At 42.6% G+C, this 18864-nt stretch overlaps 2 protein-coding genes across 2 annotated transcripts in view; one reads left to right on the top strand and one right to left on the bottom strand.

The window, feature by feature from the left end:
- Positions 1-5407: 5407 nt before the first annotated feature.
- LOC308144886 (voltage-dependent calcium channel gamma-4 subunit-like) lies at positions 5408-18470 on the top strand (the record flags this gene model as incomplete). Its single annotated transcript, XM_080516144.1, has 5 exons — positions 5408-5438; positions 10707-10958; positions 13680-13763; positions 16614-16754; positions 17605-18470. 5 exons carry the CDS (start codon positions 5408-5410, stop codon positions 18468-18470), a joined length of 1374 nt encoding a protein of 457 aa, XP_080372270.1.
- Positions 16575-18864, bottom strand: part of LOC308144888 (voltage-dependent calcium channel gamma-6 subunit-like) — a 28427-nt gene continuing 26137 nt past the window's right edge. The window contains exon 8 of the mRNA XM_080516149.1: positions 16575-16698. The gene's annotated coding sequence lies outside the window, so the exon portion shown is untranslated. The remainder of the gene's footprint in view (positions 16699-18864) is intronic.

The raw sequence follows: 18864 nt of genomic DNA, 5'->3' as shown, positions 1-18864 counted from the left end.
TGTCACAATGATTTTGTCATTTAGTTATCCAGCCTGTTATCTCTTGCAATGCCAGTTTTCACCACAAGATGGTGTGCTGTGCCCCTCGTATAAGCAGCAGGAGGTTAAAATTGCATACTGCATTGCTTTTTTAATTAGTTTAAATTACATTGAAAAGCTGGTTAAAAATAATAAAGATTTACAATGTTAGAAAAGTTTATTAATGACTTCCTCTTAAATTAAAATAAAGATTTGGCTTATTGCTCACACAATGAAAACAAACTGCCATTTTTAATGAAATCACCTGTTCAAGGTGAACAGGCCTAAAGATATACATACTTTTTAAACAATTATTAGTTTTTCCTCAAAATTATATCTTTTTTTCTCCAATTAGATTTTTCTGCATTAATCACTGAAATGTAATCAAAACCTTCCTGATTCTTCGGGGCTAACATCAACACTGTGGTGCATCACCATGCACATGGCAGCATTATACATTTAAAAGGCTTTTATATAGTTATCATTAGGTCTGCCTGGCGGGAGGTTCAGCACAATCTGTGGCCATAAAAAGCTCCTAAACCTCTCTGGTATGATTTGGAAGAAGGCCATCAACCTATCAGCGTTCGGCTTCAATCCTTCTGCATCTGCACATCAATGTTGTGAACAGATATTCAGCTGTTGTGTAAATGTGGGGGGGAATCATCAGGGACTGCTGCAGATATACTAGGGGGGGTCTTCTTTTCACCACCTCACACTTTGGTGCGAGTTCACTGAAAGGGTAGGGGTTGCATTTCAAATTCTTCCATCTGATTGTGGCAGAAACATCCATATTCATGCTTTCTGTGCATGCAACAATAGAAAGCACTTATCGTTAGAAAATCCAGCCGGGAGTTCGATGGGAAAAGAGGAAGGAGTTGCAGTTTTTTGCAGTCAGTCTGCCTTTTTGGTGTCGATACACAAATTGCTGAAAATTGCGTGTTTCATTATAATTATGAATTACTTTTGTTTTAAGTATTAAAAGTTATAGAAAATATCAAGTAACTCGTTCCTGCGGAAAGTAGCTCCAGTGTCATTTTGTTGGAATCATGTGGGAAAAGAAATATGTAAAGGGGAAGCTAGCATTTGATCAGATATGAAAGCATCTTTTTTTTTTTTTTTAAGCATGACTATTTCAATCAAGTGGTCATGTAAATATGCATCTATCCTTCTTCAATACAGTTTTATTTACTTAGTTTGAACCAGTCCTGTCAGTTAGTCCCCAAATGCCTGTTTCTGGAGGAATCAGAATATTACCACTGATTCATAAACAAATGACAATAAAAAGCAGCACCAAATCAGCTTTAACGAGCCACTAATGTGCAGCCAAACTCTATGAATGTTTGCTCACCGAGCTGTGTAATCCCAGCTACCGTGGACAAAGGAGTGAAACTTTAATGTTACTGCCAGAGGGGCTGACATCTCTTCAGCAAACAGGAGTTTAGTGGAAGAATAACTGTCAAGACCACAGTTTTGACAACCATTAACGAAAATGACAAGCTTACTGTAGTGAATTAATGGTTTAAAAAAACCCAAAACCCACACAGGTACTTTATTCTTCGATTTGTTGGCTCCACGATAAGACAGAAATTTAAATCCTTGATCTTGACCAAAAATCCACAGATAAACTTCCGGGAAGTTTCATAATCCCAAATAAAATCGGCAAAAGCAGCGCTAATTTCTGCTTCTCACACTCCGCCGTGGGGGTGGAGGTGTTAAGAGTTCCAGCCAGCGTCGGTGTGTGTTCACAATCTCCTCTTGATGCTGATTCCTGCCAGTCATTTTCATTTATTACCGAAGGTTTAGCTTGACTCCACTGCAGCGCTGTCCTGTGGGAGAGCAACAAATTGTCCCGCTTGTGATTTAGATGATGAAAATTTCACAGACGGGTTGTTTTCATGAACAGGTGAATTGTAAATCTCGCTTATCAAAGCTGCAATGAATCAATAATAAAAGATACCGGAGGTCAGTCACAGCAGAGAAAATGTCTGCAGACTTTCCTCAGAGCAACAAAACCTCCCTGCTTCTCTAACAATAAATATTCAAATTCGGACCTCATTTAGGAGTTTAACAGTTCTGAGATTAACTGTATTATGTTTTCTCCAACATGTATTTACAATTTTAATTGAATGAAATTAAAAATTACCATTTGTGAGGACAGAAGAAACACTGACACGTAGAGGGGACGAGGACTGTTGCCGGATCGAGTTCGATTTCGCCCGATCCTCTCTGAGCATGCCCAGTACAGCCCGGATTCCTCAGGTTCACTTGTTTCTGTGACGTTTCGTGGTTTAACTTCTATTCCTAACATTACATCTTCAGAGATCTTGCATTTAACTGAGGTTGTTTCCAGAACCTCCAGCTTCCTCCCATCAAGTCACAACATTGCAAGACTGAACGTCTGTATTTCTAAATCAGGATTTGTGTCAGTGAATATATTTTATATTCTCATCTCATAGGATTGCATGTCCAAGGCAGGGAGCTTTCGTCAGGTTGATGATATGAATATCATGTATGTGTCTCCACTGATTCATTCAATTATCGGAAGTCTCTTATCACATGTCACGATGATCCCAGGGAAAATGGTTCCATTATGTGTGAAGACTTCAGTCCAGCCAGGCTTCCACTCTCAATCCAGCAGCAGGATATCAAGTCTATTCTGCCGTGGAGCGGTGCAAAGAATTCAGAATGAGGATCATATCCTCTATTCTCTTATTTTTGCCACTAATTCAGAAGTCTGACTAGTTTTGGATGATTTCACAATGGTTATAATTCTACACAATAAAAATTACATATTTTCTGAACAGTGTGGTCGAGTAAAATCCTCATATTTGTTTAGTCTTTCTCCCAAACTGACAATAAGCAAGTAAAACAACAGGCATTCTAACAGATATTGTTGTTGTTTTTTTTCCCGGGAGTGTCCAAACAGATATTTTTGGTCAGAACTGCCTCAGGATGTGTCGTTGATGTGAAGCAACTTGGGATCTCCTGCTGTGTTGCTGCAGATTCCTCTCGTGTGGGTTTTTTTTTTTCCAGTGCCTTGATTTGGAAACGGTTTAAAACGGGCGAAACTAGACGCTTTGTCAATGCTGATGGGGATTTACTGTGCTGGTAGAAATGTAGGACGTGGGTTCAAGCAGTGCTGGAATGCCTCTGAGCAAGGCACCAAATTCCCCACGAGCACCAATGAGCTTTTCGTCGAAAAAATAAATAAATCAACATTGTGCATTTCGGATCATGCAAACTGTGTTAAGTGCTTGTGATTAAGTCGTCGCATCGCGAGGAAGAAAGTTGGACAGATGAAACGTGCAGAGACACTGTGACCGCGGCACGGATGACTCACGAGTCTGTCATCTCCCCCGTGAATGTTCATTCCTCGTGTACTCGAGTACTTGTGTCCATGTACCAGGACGACGTAAAAGTCTCTGCGTTTCAGATGCAGGAGCACAATACACACACTTCTTTATTGCCACAGCAGGATTAGTGATGTGTCTTTTGATTTGTGTGTAAGAAGATTTGCGCTTGTGTAATAGATTTTTGCCCCAGGTTGCGTGTGCTTCAGGTGGTCCTCGGTGACTTAAAGTGTAACGGACATGCACAACAGCGGCGCTTAGTCATAACGAAGGTTGTTTAGTGAGGCTGCACGATATCAGGTCAACATGCGATATGCAGTGACTTATTTATTCTGGAATAAACCCAACCAGTGTGCGCTGAGGGATTTGTTCCTTCCCTACTTTACAATACAAGTGGTTTTTTTTCATCATTGTTATTTTGGTGCATTTTTCTTGATTTTTGTGCTTCTGATTTCTGCCCTGTGGCCAGCAGGTATGAAATAATTTGGGCTGTTAAAAATATGTTAAAGGGACAATTTTTGCCATTTCATTCAGTTGTTTATTTTTTTGGGGGGGAGATATTTACGTTATACACTTTGACGTTGCAAAAAAAAAACTAATGCAGCACTTGTATAACTAACAAGATGCCGTACAGACCAAAGCCTGCAATATAAACCAAAGGAAATCAGCAATAACTTGAGAAACAAAAGGTAGAGGTCAGACATTTAGCACAAAAATCACCAAACAACAATTACACACACACACAAATCTGATTAAATGTACAAATTGTGGTACACACATCCAAATGTTCATACACTTGACTCTTAAGTATTTTTACAAATCTTGAGTTCACACTCGCAAATCTCAGTGACGAGACACACATTTCACGTACTGCCTCGTCAGTGTTTGCATAAATCTAAGTACGCGTGTATAAACTGCATAAACACAAATCAACATATGCACCGCACACACAATCCACAGTAGGACACAAATGTCATCACGTACTCACTGATCAGTGGATGCACAAATTTAAGTACGCATACACAAAATACACTACACACACACGCAGATATCTAATTATACACGCACAAATCTAGATAACATATACAGCTTTCTACACGTACAATCTTTTTGCCTCCATATTCGCAGTGTAATTCCCTTTTTTTTTTTTTATCAGTAAAATCCTCTCAGCTGTTACATCCATCCCTCTACTCCCCTCAACACACACATACACACACACACACCAGCTTCACCATAGACTTTGGAATTCACTGTTGCCATGGCAATGAAATGGAGCACGCTCTCTCGCATCGCCTTTTTCTGTATTGCTTGATATCTCCACCTCTCTCGCTCTCTTTCTCTTTCTCTCTTTCTCTCTCTCTCTCTCTCTCTCTCCATTTTTGCCACTGATACAGTTTCAGTTTGTTTGTCATTGCATGACATGGTGTCATCCTCCTATGGAAAACATGCCTGTTTGAGAGACGCTTCCTGTTCAGGTTTGAAGACTCGCGTCACGTTCGTTAATCGATTCCCCGCCCACCCCATCTCATCTTCTCATCTCCTTCTTTCACGCTTCCCTCGCTCATCTTCTGCCTCTGTCCCTCTCTTTCTGTCTTTTCCCCTCTCTCTCTCTCTCTCTCTCGCTCGCTCTCGTCTGCACTTTACCACCACCCCCCCACCGCCGCCCTCACTGCCACCTCTCTCCTGCCTCTCTTTGTAGCTAAGATGACTGCCATGACAATTCAATGAGAGGAGAGGACGCCAAGTGAAGTACCCCCCACCCCTCACACCCCTCCGTTTACTTGCCAGAAAGGAGCGAAGGAGTGCTCAAGGTAAAAAAAAAAAAAAAAGGGAGAGAGAGAAGAATCTGAGGGGGAGAAAAGAGTCGGAGAAGGACGAAAAGAAAGAAACGAAGTGAAACGAAGGAGAGAAGAGGAAGGATCGAGAAAAGCGAAGGATAAACGGTGGATGGAGGCGGCTCGGACCGGGGCTACGGAGCGCTCTTCACTGACGGAGGAGAAGAAGAAGAAGAAGATCAGCATCAGCAGGGGGCAGAGGAGATGGAGGCAAAAGGGAGAAACATGCCCTCAGGTAATACACACACACACACACACGGGCTGATGTTCTCACAAACAACCAGACACATGTGGATTCTTGTTTGCATGTTTACTTACTTATATGACACATATATACATGGACATCCAACCATAAACAAACACACATGAATGTGAACACACTGAAAACCACCTTACGCACACACAAACACAGACTGATGTGCATGAACTGGAAACACACATGTGGATTTCTGTATGCATGGTTAATCACATATGACACAAATATACCAGAACATTCAAACACAAGACATCAAGTGAGCTTGAACACACACACACACACACACACACACACACACACACGGGTCCAGCTGTGTGCAGCTGTCTGTATTCAGAAGCGACTTTGATTAATCTGCGCTGGCATGAGTGTAACCAAGCTGAATGTTTGTCCATGTACAGATCAGAGACAGCTGACATACGGGCGGTACACACTTGAAAATTCAGTGGGCTTCATTTATTCAATGAAAATGCAATTAAAAAAAAATAAAAAAATCATTGAAACACTCATTGCAGTGTGGAAATAATCTGCTTGACACTTGACATGTCATTCAGTCTTAATTGTTTTGTTGTTTTTTTTACACTGACTGGAATCTGTTCTGAACAATATTTATTTTTTTAATGATGAAACTGGCCAATCAGGATGAAGCACAGTGGAAACACTCACGGCAGTGTCACCGCTTGTTGTCCACCCTGGATGCAACAGAATTTAATGCACAATGACCTTCCTTTTATAACGCGTCACTTCTAGGCATTAATTAGACATCCCCATAGGGAAAATCGACTTCAGTTTAATTTTAAAACCCACCAGATTATAGACTTTATATTTCACTGGTCAAGAAGAAGTTGCATGTTCCTAACAGTTTGAAGAGAGGAGAGAAAACCTGTTGCTGCCACATTGATGCGATCGATAATCTGCTTTTTATGTTGTATTTTTCACTTGAGTTCATGGTGAATTTGCGAAGTGAGCTCTTTTGGTTGGATGCTCAGTGAAGTCTGTCTAAAAATCTCATTAAGTATATCAAGACATAGAAATAAATGAGGGGGGTGGTCAAAAATGTCTTTTTTAACCAAAATCATTATCATTCATCAATAGGAACGGTACGGACCATGAACTTGTAATAACAATTTGCATCTGAGACTAAATTACTTTCAAGTAGCCCGTCTGGAATTTAAATAAGACTTGACTAAAAATGTAAGTCCAGATATTTACGCTCAAAAGTCAGAAGAGTTTCATGAAAAATCTTCTATTATATCATGTCGGTATTCCTTTTGGATGAGGGTGTCGACCTCCTCTCTGCTCCACATGTCACCTTCTCTGCTGAAATACTTTCATCTCAGGTGGAATGAAAAAAAGAAAATCCCACATGTTTTGTGCTTAAAGCTACTTTACCTGCAGACCAGAATGAAACAAACAAGATAATTGTGGTTGACTGTCGGCTATTCGGCGTAGCGGAGATCTCACAGATCCACATTTTAGTTGATGTCACACTTTCATGTCAGCTGTTCTCCCATCTTATGTGACCTTTAATGCATGTTTCTGTACCCGTGTACCCAAAAAAAAAAACAAGCACAGGGAGATCATGCAAACCCCACAAGGACAGGAACAGATGTGAAAACAGCCTCCTTGCGATGTTGTGAGAGTTTTGCGATGAGTAAAAATCCTCAGACTGGCACTTTTTAAAAAGGTAAACCACCACTGAGAATCCTCCCTCCATCTTTCTGTTTAGCTCTGTTAAACTCAGCTTGCCAGGGGGACTGAGGCTGATCCAAGCTGGACAGCCAGAGTACTCAAAAGAAAGCCCACAGATCATCAGGGAAAACATGCAAAGTCCTCCAAAGCCCGATTCGAACCAGAGATTTCCCTCTGCGAGGCAAATGTGCTAACCACAATACCACAGAGTGGCCCACCGAGGAAAGGAAATGCAATTAATCAGATTTGAATCTAATTTGATGTAGTTTTACTGATCAAGCACCAGATGTGACGACGTCGTCTCCCCTGCGAGGTAAAAAAAACACCGACCGATACGACGTCACCATCACTGATGGGTTTGTTTTTTTTCTCCCTCTCTCTCCGCCTGATGCGTGTTCCACCAGACGGGCCACTGTGAGGGTCAAACCAGCTGAGTGGTCTTGTGTTATTTTTGGACTTCAGTTGCCATTGAAACGCCCTGCGGGACGCCTAAATTTGCCAAACAGTTTAAAAGCCCTCGCCGGTGGGGGGGGATTCATGTTTTTCAAGCCATTGATTTGTTTACATTAACCTTCCTGCTAACGCAGGTTTGCAGCTTTGAGTGAGTTTCTGAACCTGCCTTTGTCGATTTTAAAAAGCGAGGGACTAGGAGTCCAAAACAAAATCAATATTCTTTGGTTTTTCATAATCCACACTGTGGACAGATGCTTTTGGGCTGTGACAGAAAGTAACTGAAACACTTTTTTTATTTATTTATTTTTTTAAATCGCAATCTTTAACGGTAGAGCGTGAAACATTATCACATCGTCGCCTCTGGGATTTACTCTTACTTCCAGTTCTTTAATCCTCCTCTTTCCCATAATTACTGAAGAGACTAAAACCCTGATTTTTTTTTTTTTTTTTGAGGAATTCTATTCCGATCCAATCTGTTCGTTGCACGAAAATGTCTGACGATGAAAGAAACTCCCACAATGCAGAGCTGCTTTTCACAGTTTTTTCTTACAATAAACTGTAAGCTGAGGAACGTTCACCTGCTGTGTTTCCTGGTTTCATACTCAGTCTTTACTTTGCATTATGACGCGGCTTTACTCGGTTTCCAGCTATTTCAATTCCCAGATTGTTGTCGGCTGTGCCTTGTTTCTCCCCATGTGTAATACAAGTCGTCTCCAGGTTTATGAGCCACCGGTTCATTTGGTCATCTTTCCTTGTTACCTGCTGTTTTTGTTCCTGCCTCGGGCTCGAGCCTTCTGAAGTTTATTTGTTCTCTCTCTGGATTAGTTTGAGTTTTAACTCCTTCTGAGAAGTTTTCTGTTCTGAATCCCTGAAACAAACTCTGATTTTCAGGTTTGACAATGCAGGATGTGGATATTAATATTCAGCAGCAACTGGTTGCATACTGTCTTTAATTAGCACTTTCAAATTGATTGAAAAACTTTCAATAATCATCCTCAGTATGTCCTCTTTCAAACCACATTTGAAAACACTATTTTTAATTTAAAATTTATTTTTTTAATTCCCCATTTTCTATTATGTTACTTTAATTATTATTATTCTTATTATCATGCTTCTGGTTTCTCCCCTCTAACTGTGGCTACTGAGAATTAATGCCCCGGGCCGAGTGACGTTGGCTAACTGATTAATTGAAAATGTTCCTGGCTTATGTTTTTGTCCCCTGATTTATTGCTTGGTTTAACCTCTTTACATTCATTGTCAAAAATGCTTAGATCGTTTCCCTCTCTTGCGTTTGTTGAGGCTCTTTCAACTCTCGATAATCAAATCTTTATACATTTCACAACATGCATTTAAAACTAACATAAAATACTCTTTAGATGTCTTCAAAATTATGTTTTCACATCCAGTACATCACTTATTACTCGTTACCTGGTGACTTTCTGCATTTCTTTGTCTCTTAAAGTGTTCAGCTAAACATTGTGGTGGATGTTTCCACTGTTGGTTTTCCTTCCACACGCTTCACCTGATTGATGCATTTAACTTGAAAATAAATAAAGCAGGTTCTCAAACTTGCGCTCAAACCTGAACTCAAGGCAAATATTTAAATTATATAGAAGATCGGTGGTGCTCAAAAGCATCCCTCCAGACTTTTACCTTTTACAGACCATCAAAGGTAGAAAAGGTTAGAAGCTTATGACTGTGGCTGAGGACAATAAAGAGTTAAATCTCATGGAGGAGCTAAATGGTTATATGAGACATACCCCCCCCCCCTTGTCCTTGCACTTCCATTTATGTTTCCTGAAGCACAACAGATGTGTTGTATCTCAATTTTCCTCTTGTCGCTCCTCTCCGCTCAGATTTATGTCTCTTCTCTCCTCTTTTCCTTTCCACTCCCCTGCACTCGTGTCTCCTCGTCCTCTCGCCTCTTATTTTAACTTACGCGTGCAAAAAAAAAAAAACCTCGAAGTCTCACTCTTGTCGTCCTCCACGGCATTTATGGCTTCTCTCAGATGACACTTTCCTTCTATTTCTCCTCATTTTGTCGTTTATTATCTCTTCATGGGAAAGTCTCTGATTTGCGTTGGGAAAAGGTCAGATGGGAATGTGACCACCAGCTGCTGAGTGAAGACACAAAACGCAGCTTCTTTTTTTTTCCCCCTCCACCATATATTTTGATCCACCTCTACCCTCCCGAGTTCAGTTTCGCTACAGCATTTGAAGTTTTATATTTGTGTTGATACAGCGAGGTCGAGGCATTTTGTTCTTTGGCTGCCAACATTTCTTCACCGCTCGAGGCTGTGTGCGCGAACACAGGCTTTTTTATCAAACCAGTTGCCTCGGTGAGCTCACACAGGATGCTGCAGGAAGGCTGGATCCCGTCAGCAGCTCCTGTCTGTCACCGACAGCAGCCTGTAAGGGACACCATTTCTCTCAATGCATAAATATTTGACAGTTCAATGCATAAATTGAACATGCAGAACCGATTACATGCCCAGGTTTTTTGGGAATCTCATATGTAAATCGTTGAGCCTTCTGGGATTTATGAGAAAATCGATTTATAAAATGAGTACGAGTCACAATGATACATTCAAATGAATGGATATTTATTAAAATTGCTTTATAATGAGGTTTTACTCCTGTTATAAATGTCAGTAACTTGGAGTTCTTGAAAATCTTAATGTGAAACTTTTCTGTAACGAAAACGCAAAAAACAATGCATATTCACTGGAAACGTTCCTGATGACACTTTAACTTCTCAGGAGGCTTATTGGTCAAGTACAGTCAAATATCCTGCTTTAAAACATTGGGGGGGAAAAAAGAGTATGTGTTGGTGTGTCAAGATTAAAAAGGAAACGGGTCATCTTGCGTGAAACTTAAATGACAGACAAAAATTGCGTTGTCCCCATTAAATCAACATTTTCCAAAGCTTCACAACAGTCTCGAGAACAAAATATGGACTCACAGTTCAGTACATTGTGTTATTGTGAATATTAAAGCGTAACCTTGATCAAGGTGGTGGTGTGGCGAAGGTGGAGAAGGTTTTCACTGAATGTATCAAAGCTAACAGTTTCTCCTTGTTGACGTGGTTGTCCGTGTCGTCTCCAGATATCAGTTTCCTTCCCCGCCCGGCGATGGTGTGGTGCGAGCGGGGCATCCAGGTGCTGCTGACCACCATGGGAGCGTTCGCGGCCTTCGCCCTGATGACCGTCGCCATCGGCACCGACTACTGGCTGTACGCCCGCGCCTTCATCTGCAACAGCACGGCCAACTCCTCCCAGGACGACTCCAACAACAAGGACAAGAAAGACCCCGGGGCGCTCACGCACTCGGGCCTCTGGAGGATCTGCTGCCTGGAAGGTACGCGGCGGCTGGTGCGCACGCACACACGTCATGGATGCTCACGCGAGCGCGGAAAAAAACCCTCGCATGCATTGTGCGTTTGCACGTTTTCTCATGTGTCTGTCGCTGCAGGCTCTTCTTTGGGTCGGCGTAACCGGAACAGACATAAATAGGTGTTCTGCTTACTCATAAACACGGTCACGTGCGCATACACACTGCCAGCGTGATATATATACGGCTTCGCGTTGTTGACGTGCTCTTTAACCTGCTGAGGTCTTCATGAGGTCATTTATGGGGAAGACATAATGGGATCAGTCAGGTGCAAGCAGCTGCAGCTGCAATATGACAGTCCGGGGGGGAAAGTTCCTCTTTACAAACAATGATTTAAAAATAAAATTTTAGGTGGGATATCTAGTCCAGGGATGGTAAACTGGTCATTGTGAGAGAAACTAGAATATAATCCATGCCATCTCCAAAGTGTGAATGAGAAATTCTACAACAAGGTTGTATGACATCTGTGTACAAACTATGATTTAATGTGAAATCTGATTTTTTTTTTTCTTTTATTGAAACAAACCTGTTGTGCATTCTTTGTTCTTGCAGTTGTCATGATTTATACATGATTTATGTCATAAAGTGTATAGAGTTCTAGCTCTATTTGAGGCTTTGTGTCATATTGAGCTTTTAATGCACACATTTCTTAGTTTCTACTTATGAGGGTCTCATAACATTGTTCTTCTTTCCCTTTTTTGCAAATTGCACAAGTAACCACTTAGTCTTCGTAGATATTTTAGTGGTAGCGTTTAAAATAATCTAATATTGATATGATAAAGGTTAAACTAAGGTTTTATCTTTGCTGAATGTATCTTAACCCTTTCCTAAACAAGACAAACACAGAAATTATTAAATAAACATTGAGTTCGGTGCAGCTGTTGTTAATGACTTTAGTCAAGCTTCTTCCTCATCTATACTGATTTAGTTTATTTTTAACTGTAACTTGCACACATAATTCAGCATGGTTTTGGGGAAATTGCACATTTTTTAAGGGAGCCTGTGAGGATGGATGACCTGACAGATGGAGTTCCAGTTTAGACAAGAGTGTTGTTATTGTTTTGTAAGTGCGGAAATGTTGAAAAGAAAATCAAGGTAAACTGTTGTGATTGAAAGAATATTCTTGAGGCGGGATCGAGCGAACAGCAGCGACCTGCAGCATATGCTGGAAGTCTGCAGTGAGACCTGATGTAACCCGAGGCCGCGGTGCACCCTGCTGTCACCCACTGAAAATACAAAATGACAAGACTGTGGAGCAGCAGGTGCAGCTCGTAGCTCTGAGTCAAATTCTTCGGCTCCACACAGATCTGGAACATCAGGTGCTATGCACAGTGCAGGAGGAAAGCACCGTGCGTTTAATCTGATGATACGTCTGATTTTTTTACTGCATAATGCGGAGAAACCTTTTTTTTCTCCATGTTCATTTAAGCTAAATGCTTCTTACTTTTTGCGGGATTTTTCAGGTCAATATTTATTTGTCCTTCGTGTTGGTGCACACTTCAAGCTGGAGGATTTCTGTATATAGAGATCTTAGCTACACCGATTTTGGTGCACAAACTGCATTAATTTGTGTTTGTCAGCATCCTGTACAAGAGATAAATTGAATCAAAATGTCAGTTGCATAAATCAACACATTATAATATACAGATTAAAAGCGGAGCGTGACGGTCATAAATTTTTGTCTCATTTGCAATGCCTTCAAATGAGACGGAGGAACATTTCTTTACTTTCTAGCGATAAAATATGAGTTAAGAAACAATTTAATACCTCATTTCTTTGTGAAAGCTCTCAATATTATAGTATGAAGCTTGTGTTTGCAGAGGGGAGTTTTACCTCTTCTATCAGCTGTAGCATTCACTGAGGCTCAAGTCACCAGTTGTTCCAAACACCACTCTGAGAGGTTAGCAGGGTATGTACACAGGCAGATTTTCAAGGTTTTCAGTATCCAGTATATCTGCATTATGCTGGCAGTAGTCCATTATCCCTGTTCTTATTATGTTTCCCCTCAAAAGTAATGGGTAACTTGTTCAAGTTCCTTCTGTCTCAGTGTATCTTGTCTTAATAATGCAGACGATGCTGCAGTACTGCAGTCTCGCAGTGACACATTAGTGAGCTGTCAATTGTGTGGGTCAGTCTGTTGACTGATTCACTCAGGTTACATATGTTAGTTACAAATCACATGTTATTTTGGTCTGTCTATGCAAACCACCTGTCATTAAAATTCCAATATTGTTATTGCAGGTGGGACATTTAAGTGGGAAATTTAAGGTGTGACGTTGTGACGCACGTCCATATATTTCATCCATTCACAGTGACTCTGTGTGCATATATATATATATATATATATATATATATATATATCTGCATAAACTGGCTAAAGGCACGAGAGTATCAAAGAGCCAAAGTATATCATCAGTGCATCTGTTATACACCACCTTCATGTCTTTCACTGTCTTGGTTCGTATGTGTCGTCCCTCCTCTGGAACTACTTTCTCCACCATTTTTCAAAAATTCCCTTTCTTTTAGTCTCCGCTGCCTGAGGGTTCATCGGCCTCATCCCACATGCACGTCTCCGTCTTTCTGTGTCATTTCTGCTTTCTCTTCCTCATAACTTCTACTCCTCCCGACGCTCTTCGTCTCCCTCAAACTTCGCCTTCCCTCATCTCCCTCCGTCTCCCTCTTCCTCAGGCTTAAAGAGGGGCGTGTGTTCCCAGATCAACCACTTCCCCGACGACGCCGACTACGATCAAGATGCTGCAGAATATCTGCTGCGTGAGTGACAGCAAACACACAGTAGCTGTAGAGACATTAGATAATACGAAACACACACACACACACACACACACACACACACACACACACACACACACACACACACACACACACACACACATTTGCAGTCTCAATCACACACGGATACAGAGAGGACAGAAGGGGATGGTGGGCGGACATCAATGCACGGATGTCAGATTCAAGCACAGTGTTTCTGAAGGTGTGTGTGTGTCTGTGTGTGTGTGTGTGTGTCCAGGTGCATGAGGTTGGGAGTCTGGGGGTGTACAGAAAGTGTTTTTCCTCACAGATGGATTGAAAGAACAGCCTTCACTAATGGATTATTTTCAGCTCAGGATTCAGGTTTCACATTCTGCCTCCATTGTGGCTGCAGATTCAGTTCCTGCAGCGCTCAACCTTTTTGCTTTCCAGCGTTCAGGAGACGGCTATACATCATAGAAATATGTTCATTTTTTTTGTGGAGCGAGATGAGATGCTCATTGAAAAATCGCGTGTCTTGATTTTCCGTGCAACAAGGACTTCTTTGGTCTGTGCAGACACCTGCATAAACAGTTGGAGAAATCCTGAATGAAATCTCGTAGTGTTTTCTTAATCCTGGTGGCTTCTGTTGTTTATGTAAAATGACAGTAAACCCCTGAATGCAGAGAGGACATTTTGTCTGCAGATCCAGAATGAAGCATATGGAAAGTAATGCCACAACTTCATGCAATTACAGCAAAATGATTAACGACTTTTATTAAAAATATTAGTGAAGGTGAGGGACATTGTTCAACTGCACTAAGGTTAGTGTTGAATTATGGGAGAGAAGCTGTTGTCTTAATTGTTACTATCTCCCCAAACTCCTGTTTACTTGAGGAGGAGCTAATTAACTGTATACAATATAGCTGTTATGCACTTTATCAGCCGTTAGTAATCGTTGGCTTACGGGAGCCGTCTGCATGTTGGTTGTTCATCTCTGTTGTTTACTTGCTGCTTCTTTGCATCATTAGATCATTAATCTGTTTCTTCCAAGAAACGACAACATCCTCATTATAACACAGATTCAAATTGGAGAAAAATAAAGAAATGTCTTTTATACGTTTTTCCTGAAAACGATGTTGCTTTACACACAAACAGCAGAAACACCCAAAACAAAAGTGTAGTTGTCATGTAGGGGAACTTGTGGGTGCTGGTGTTGAAACCACACGCACACTATTTCCTCCATCCTGTGAATTCCCAAAACACAATGAAAGTTATCCGTTTTCACTGAGAAGTATTGTCATGTAAACTAGGCCTGAGTGAGATTGTAACTATAACACAATAGATACTTTCCTTTAGAACTAGTAGGGTTTGTTTCAGTCACTAGTGAACGCTGCTATTTCAAATAAAATACTGTTTTGGTAAAAAAAAAAAATAATTTTAACATGCAACATTTTTTTGTCTAAAACGACAACAATCCCCAAAATGTGGCGATGTTGAAATGTTAATTAACGTTATTTTCCCTAAAGTAAATTCTCAGTTTGACAGATACAGGGAAAACTCAAAATTCTGCCACATCTTTCCCTATTTTTGTCCTTTTCTGTCAGATGGTTATTACACTAATTGTTTCAGCTCGACTTTTAACAAACAAAAGAGGACTAAAAATTCTACTTCACTGGAAGTGGTACTTGCTTAATTTCATGACTCATTATTCTCTCGAGTGTTTCTCATCCGAGCGTCCCGGAGGTCAGAAAATTACTACAAAACTGTCTATTTATACTCCACATAGCGGTCTTTCCCATCAGCTGCTTATCAAATAAACCATATTGTGAGCTGAAGAGGCAAAGGACCCCTGACATTGCTCTTTTTTTTTTCGGTTTAAAAAAAAAGTTATAATTAATTCAGAGCATACTGTGCAGCAACATCTCGGACTGGAAATGTGTGCTCGTCACTGCAAACGGCAGCAGCTTGAAAAGTCACCTTGAAAATTTGAAGGCTCTGCTGTTCTCCTGTGCCGCTGCCTGAGATGGAGCTTTTCAGCATTTTCATCTTGTACAATGCCCCTTTTCGTATCTACACTGCTTATATGTTTGAGGTGTCTGCAGAAGAATGTACAATAGAGGATTTTATTTTCTTTTGCAGCCACGTTCCTCCGATCAGAGTGACGGCTCTCTGTTGACGTTTGCTGTCATGCAAGTCACCCACACCTCTTTAAAACACCATACATGTCTGACTACTCTCGAACGAATTATTCAGTCAGTGGAGGCCGAGAAGTTAGAGAAGACTTGAAATCTGCAGGTTCAAATCCCACAGCTGACAGATCACTGCTGCGGCTCACTGAGGCTCACGACCCTTTGACCTCCAGCAGCTCCCCGGGCGCCACACCATGGCAGCCTGCTCCTAGAAATGGGATGTGGAAGAATAACCTCCCCGAGGGACGAGTAAAGTATGAAATGATGAAAAGCTGACAAATGTGTCATTAAGAAGCACTGCGGGAAGCTGGAGGAGCGGCCGAGTGTGTCGGAGCATTTTAAACCAGTCTGCGGTGTGAAATCCTGTTCGTAGAAGGCCGCTGTCAAAATCCGTTTGTATGAATTCCAAAAAGACCTCGCTGTGGATTAACAGAGTTAAAAGAAAATATATTTGTTTGCTGTTTGCTGTACCGGGCTCGTTCTGACGGAAAGTCGCAGCTGTTGTTCAGCCAAGAAACACTTGTTCTCCCAGAAGTGTCTCAAAGCTGTTTCTCGTCGCACCTTTAATAGTTGTTGAGCCTCAGAAACCAATACATATTTAATGTGCTAGTATTGTAAAAATGTACATTATGTGAAATCGGATGTAAATAACTGCGACTCTGCATGACGCCGGCATCTGCAGGTGTGGTGAGAGCCTCCAGCATCTTCCCCATCCTCAGCGCCATCCTGCTCCTCCTGGGTGGAGTGTGCGTTGCCTCCAGCAGCTTCTACAAGAGCAAAAGGAACATTATTCTCGGCGGAGGGATCCTCTTTGTCGCCGCAGGTGAGACTACAGCTTTGCCGTTGTTTTGGCAGAGACTTCAGTGCTTCGCTTGATGGGTGGAAGAAAACTTTCTCCCGGATACGTGCGCGGCTCAGAGAAAAACTTTGTACCGGGTTTTTATCGGCACACCAACTGGCTGGTGTCGTGAATCAAACGGGACTCAAACACAACAACAATCTGCATTTGTGTTATGACCACTGACAGGTTATTTTTATATGATGACCCTTGTGAGTGCGGACAACAAAATTAACATTCAGACCTTGGTGGCGTGTAATCAGCAGTACAATAGACATAATGAGCAGGTTGCCATTAAAACTGGCTGTAGAGTTGCATTCTATCATGCTATCAATGGCATAGAGTCCTGTTGTTTAGACTCCAAGATGTATATTTGAACTCTATTTACTGTTCTTGACTCCAGCTTGTTGGTCTCCAGCACCTCTCCACAATTTCTTAAACATTTGCTTCAAAACGTCAGGGTTATGTTGATTTTAAATAGAGGATCGACACCAAATCAGTCAGGTGGTTATAATGTTGTGGTTCACTGATGAGAAGTACAAGTCTAAGTCGGAACGGTCAAAGCAGAGGCAGAATTACAATCTCAAACCTGGTGGATGTGAAAACCAAACGACATGACAAGTCGTTGCATTTTCACTGATATCAGTCAAAAGCAATCATCATTGGACGTCTTAATGTGTGTTTTATGAACTGGGGATTCATGCTGCGTCTGCTTCTTCTTCATATAATCGAACGAAAACGGGCGCAGCGTCTCTGCCTGCGGCGCAGTTTAAATGAAGCTGCAGGAGAACTTGTCTCAGAGGAGCACTGACGAGTCTCGCGTCTCTCTTCTCAGGCCTCAGCAACATCATCGGCGTGATCGTGTACATCTCGGCGGCGCTGAGCGACATCTCCCCCAAGAAGGACGAGGACAAGAAGTGGCACTACTCCTACGGCTGGTCCTTCTACTTCGGCGGCCTGTCCTTCATCCTGGCCGAGATGGTCGGCGTCCTCGCCGTCAACATCTACATCGAGAAGAACAAGGAGCTGCGCTGCCGCTCGCGCACCGACCTCTTCAAGAGCACCACGCACGCCATGCTGCGCCTGCCCAGCTACCGATTCCGACGGCGCTCCCGCTCCAGCTCCCGCTCCACCGACCCGCCGCGCTCGCAGGAGACCTCGCCCATCGGGGCGTCCAAGACCTTCAGCCTGCCGCCGTCCGCCCCGCCGTTCTCCGTGGCCACGCTGCCCAACCCGCACCACACCAGCAGCAGCGGGAGCGGGGGGGGCGGCGACATCTCCATGTACACCCTGTCGAGGGACTCCAAGCTGGGCAGCCTGGGGGGAGGAGCCCCGCCGCTGTACGGCACGGTGGACCGCGCAACGCTCTACCAGCTCCACAACTACTTCCCCAAGGATTCCAGCGGCAGCGGGAGTGGGGGAGGAGGCAGCGGCGGCGGCGGAGGCGCACCCATCAGCAGCGGCACGCTCCCGTCTCACTCCAAGTCGAACCTGGCGGCGGCGGCGGCGGCCGTGGCCCAAAACACGGCGCCGCTGAATACCTCGACGTCCGCCACGGCGCCGGCCCAGGCGGCCCCCCCGATCTCCACCGCCACCATGGAGCGGGACAGGGGCAACGTGGGAACCCTGGACCGACTCACAGCCAAACGGGACCGCGACAGCAACTCGGACACGCTCAACAGGAAAACGACGCCAGTTTAAAACTCCAGCTGGAGGGGAAGATGGGTAAAAAGGGATTAATGTAAACTTAAAACAAAAGAAAAGAGTAGTGCTGGAAAGGTGTGGGTGACATTTCAACGGCATAGTTTCTGCCTTTGAGCCTGAGGTATCTCGCTGCCATTAATGCTTCCAACATCATAAACAGCCATAAAATACCCCAACCTTTTGACCGCTGCCTTAAAATCTTTTCACCACTTTTAACAGCGGTGGTGCAACTGGCGTTCATTTAGTGGCACAAACCGGCCGCAGCACTGTTGAGGCATTATCATTCATTTATTTATTTAACAGGTAATCGCCACAAGAACACACAGAAGAATGCTTTGTTCTTCTTCATGGAATAATATTGCATTCAGAATCGGCTCTTTTTAATCAGAAT

Source organism: Blennius ocellaris (genome assembly GCF_963422515.1).
Source record: "Blennius ocellaris genome assembly, chromosome: 20".
Taxonomy (NCBI): domain Eukaryota; kingdom Metazoa; phylum Chordata; class Actinopteri; order Blenniiformes; family Blenniidae; genus Blennius; species Blennius ocellaris.
The sequence above is the reverse complement of the archived record's forward strand: the minus strand, read 5'-3'. Positions and strand labels throughout refer to the sequence as shown.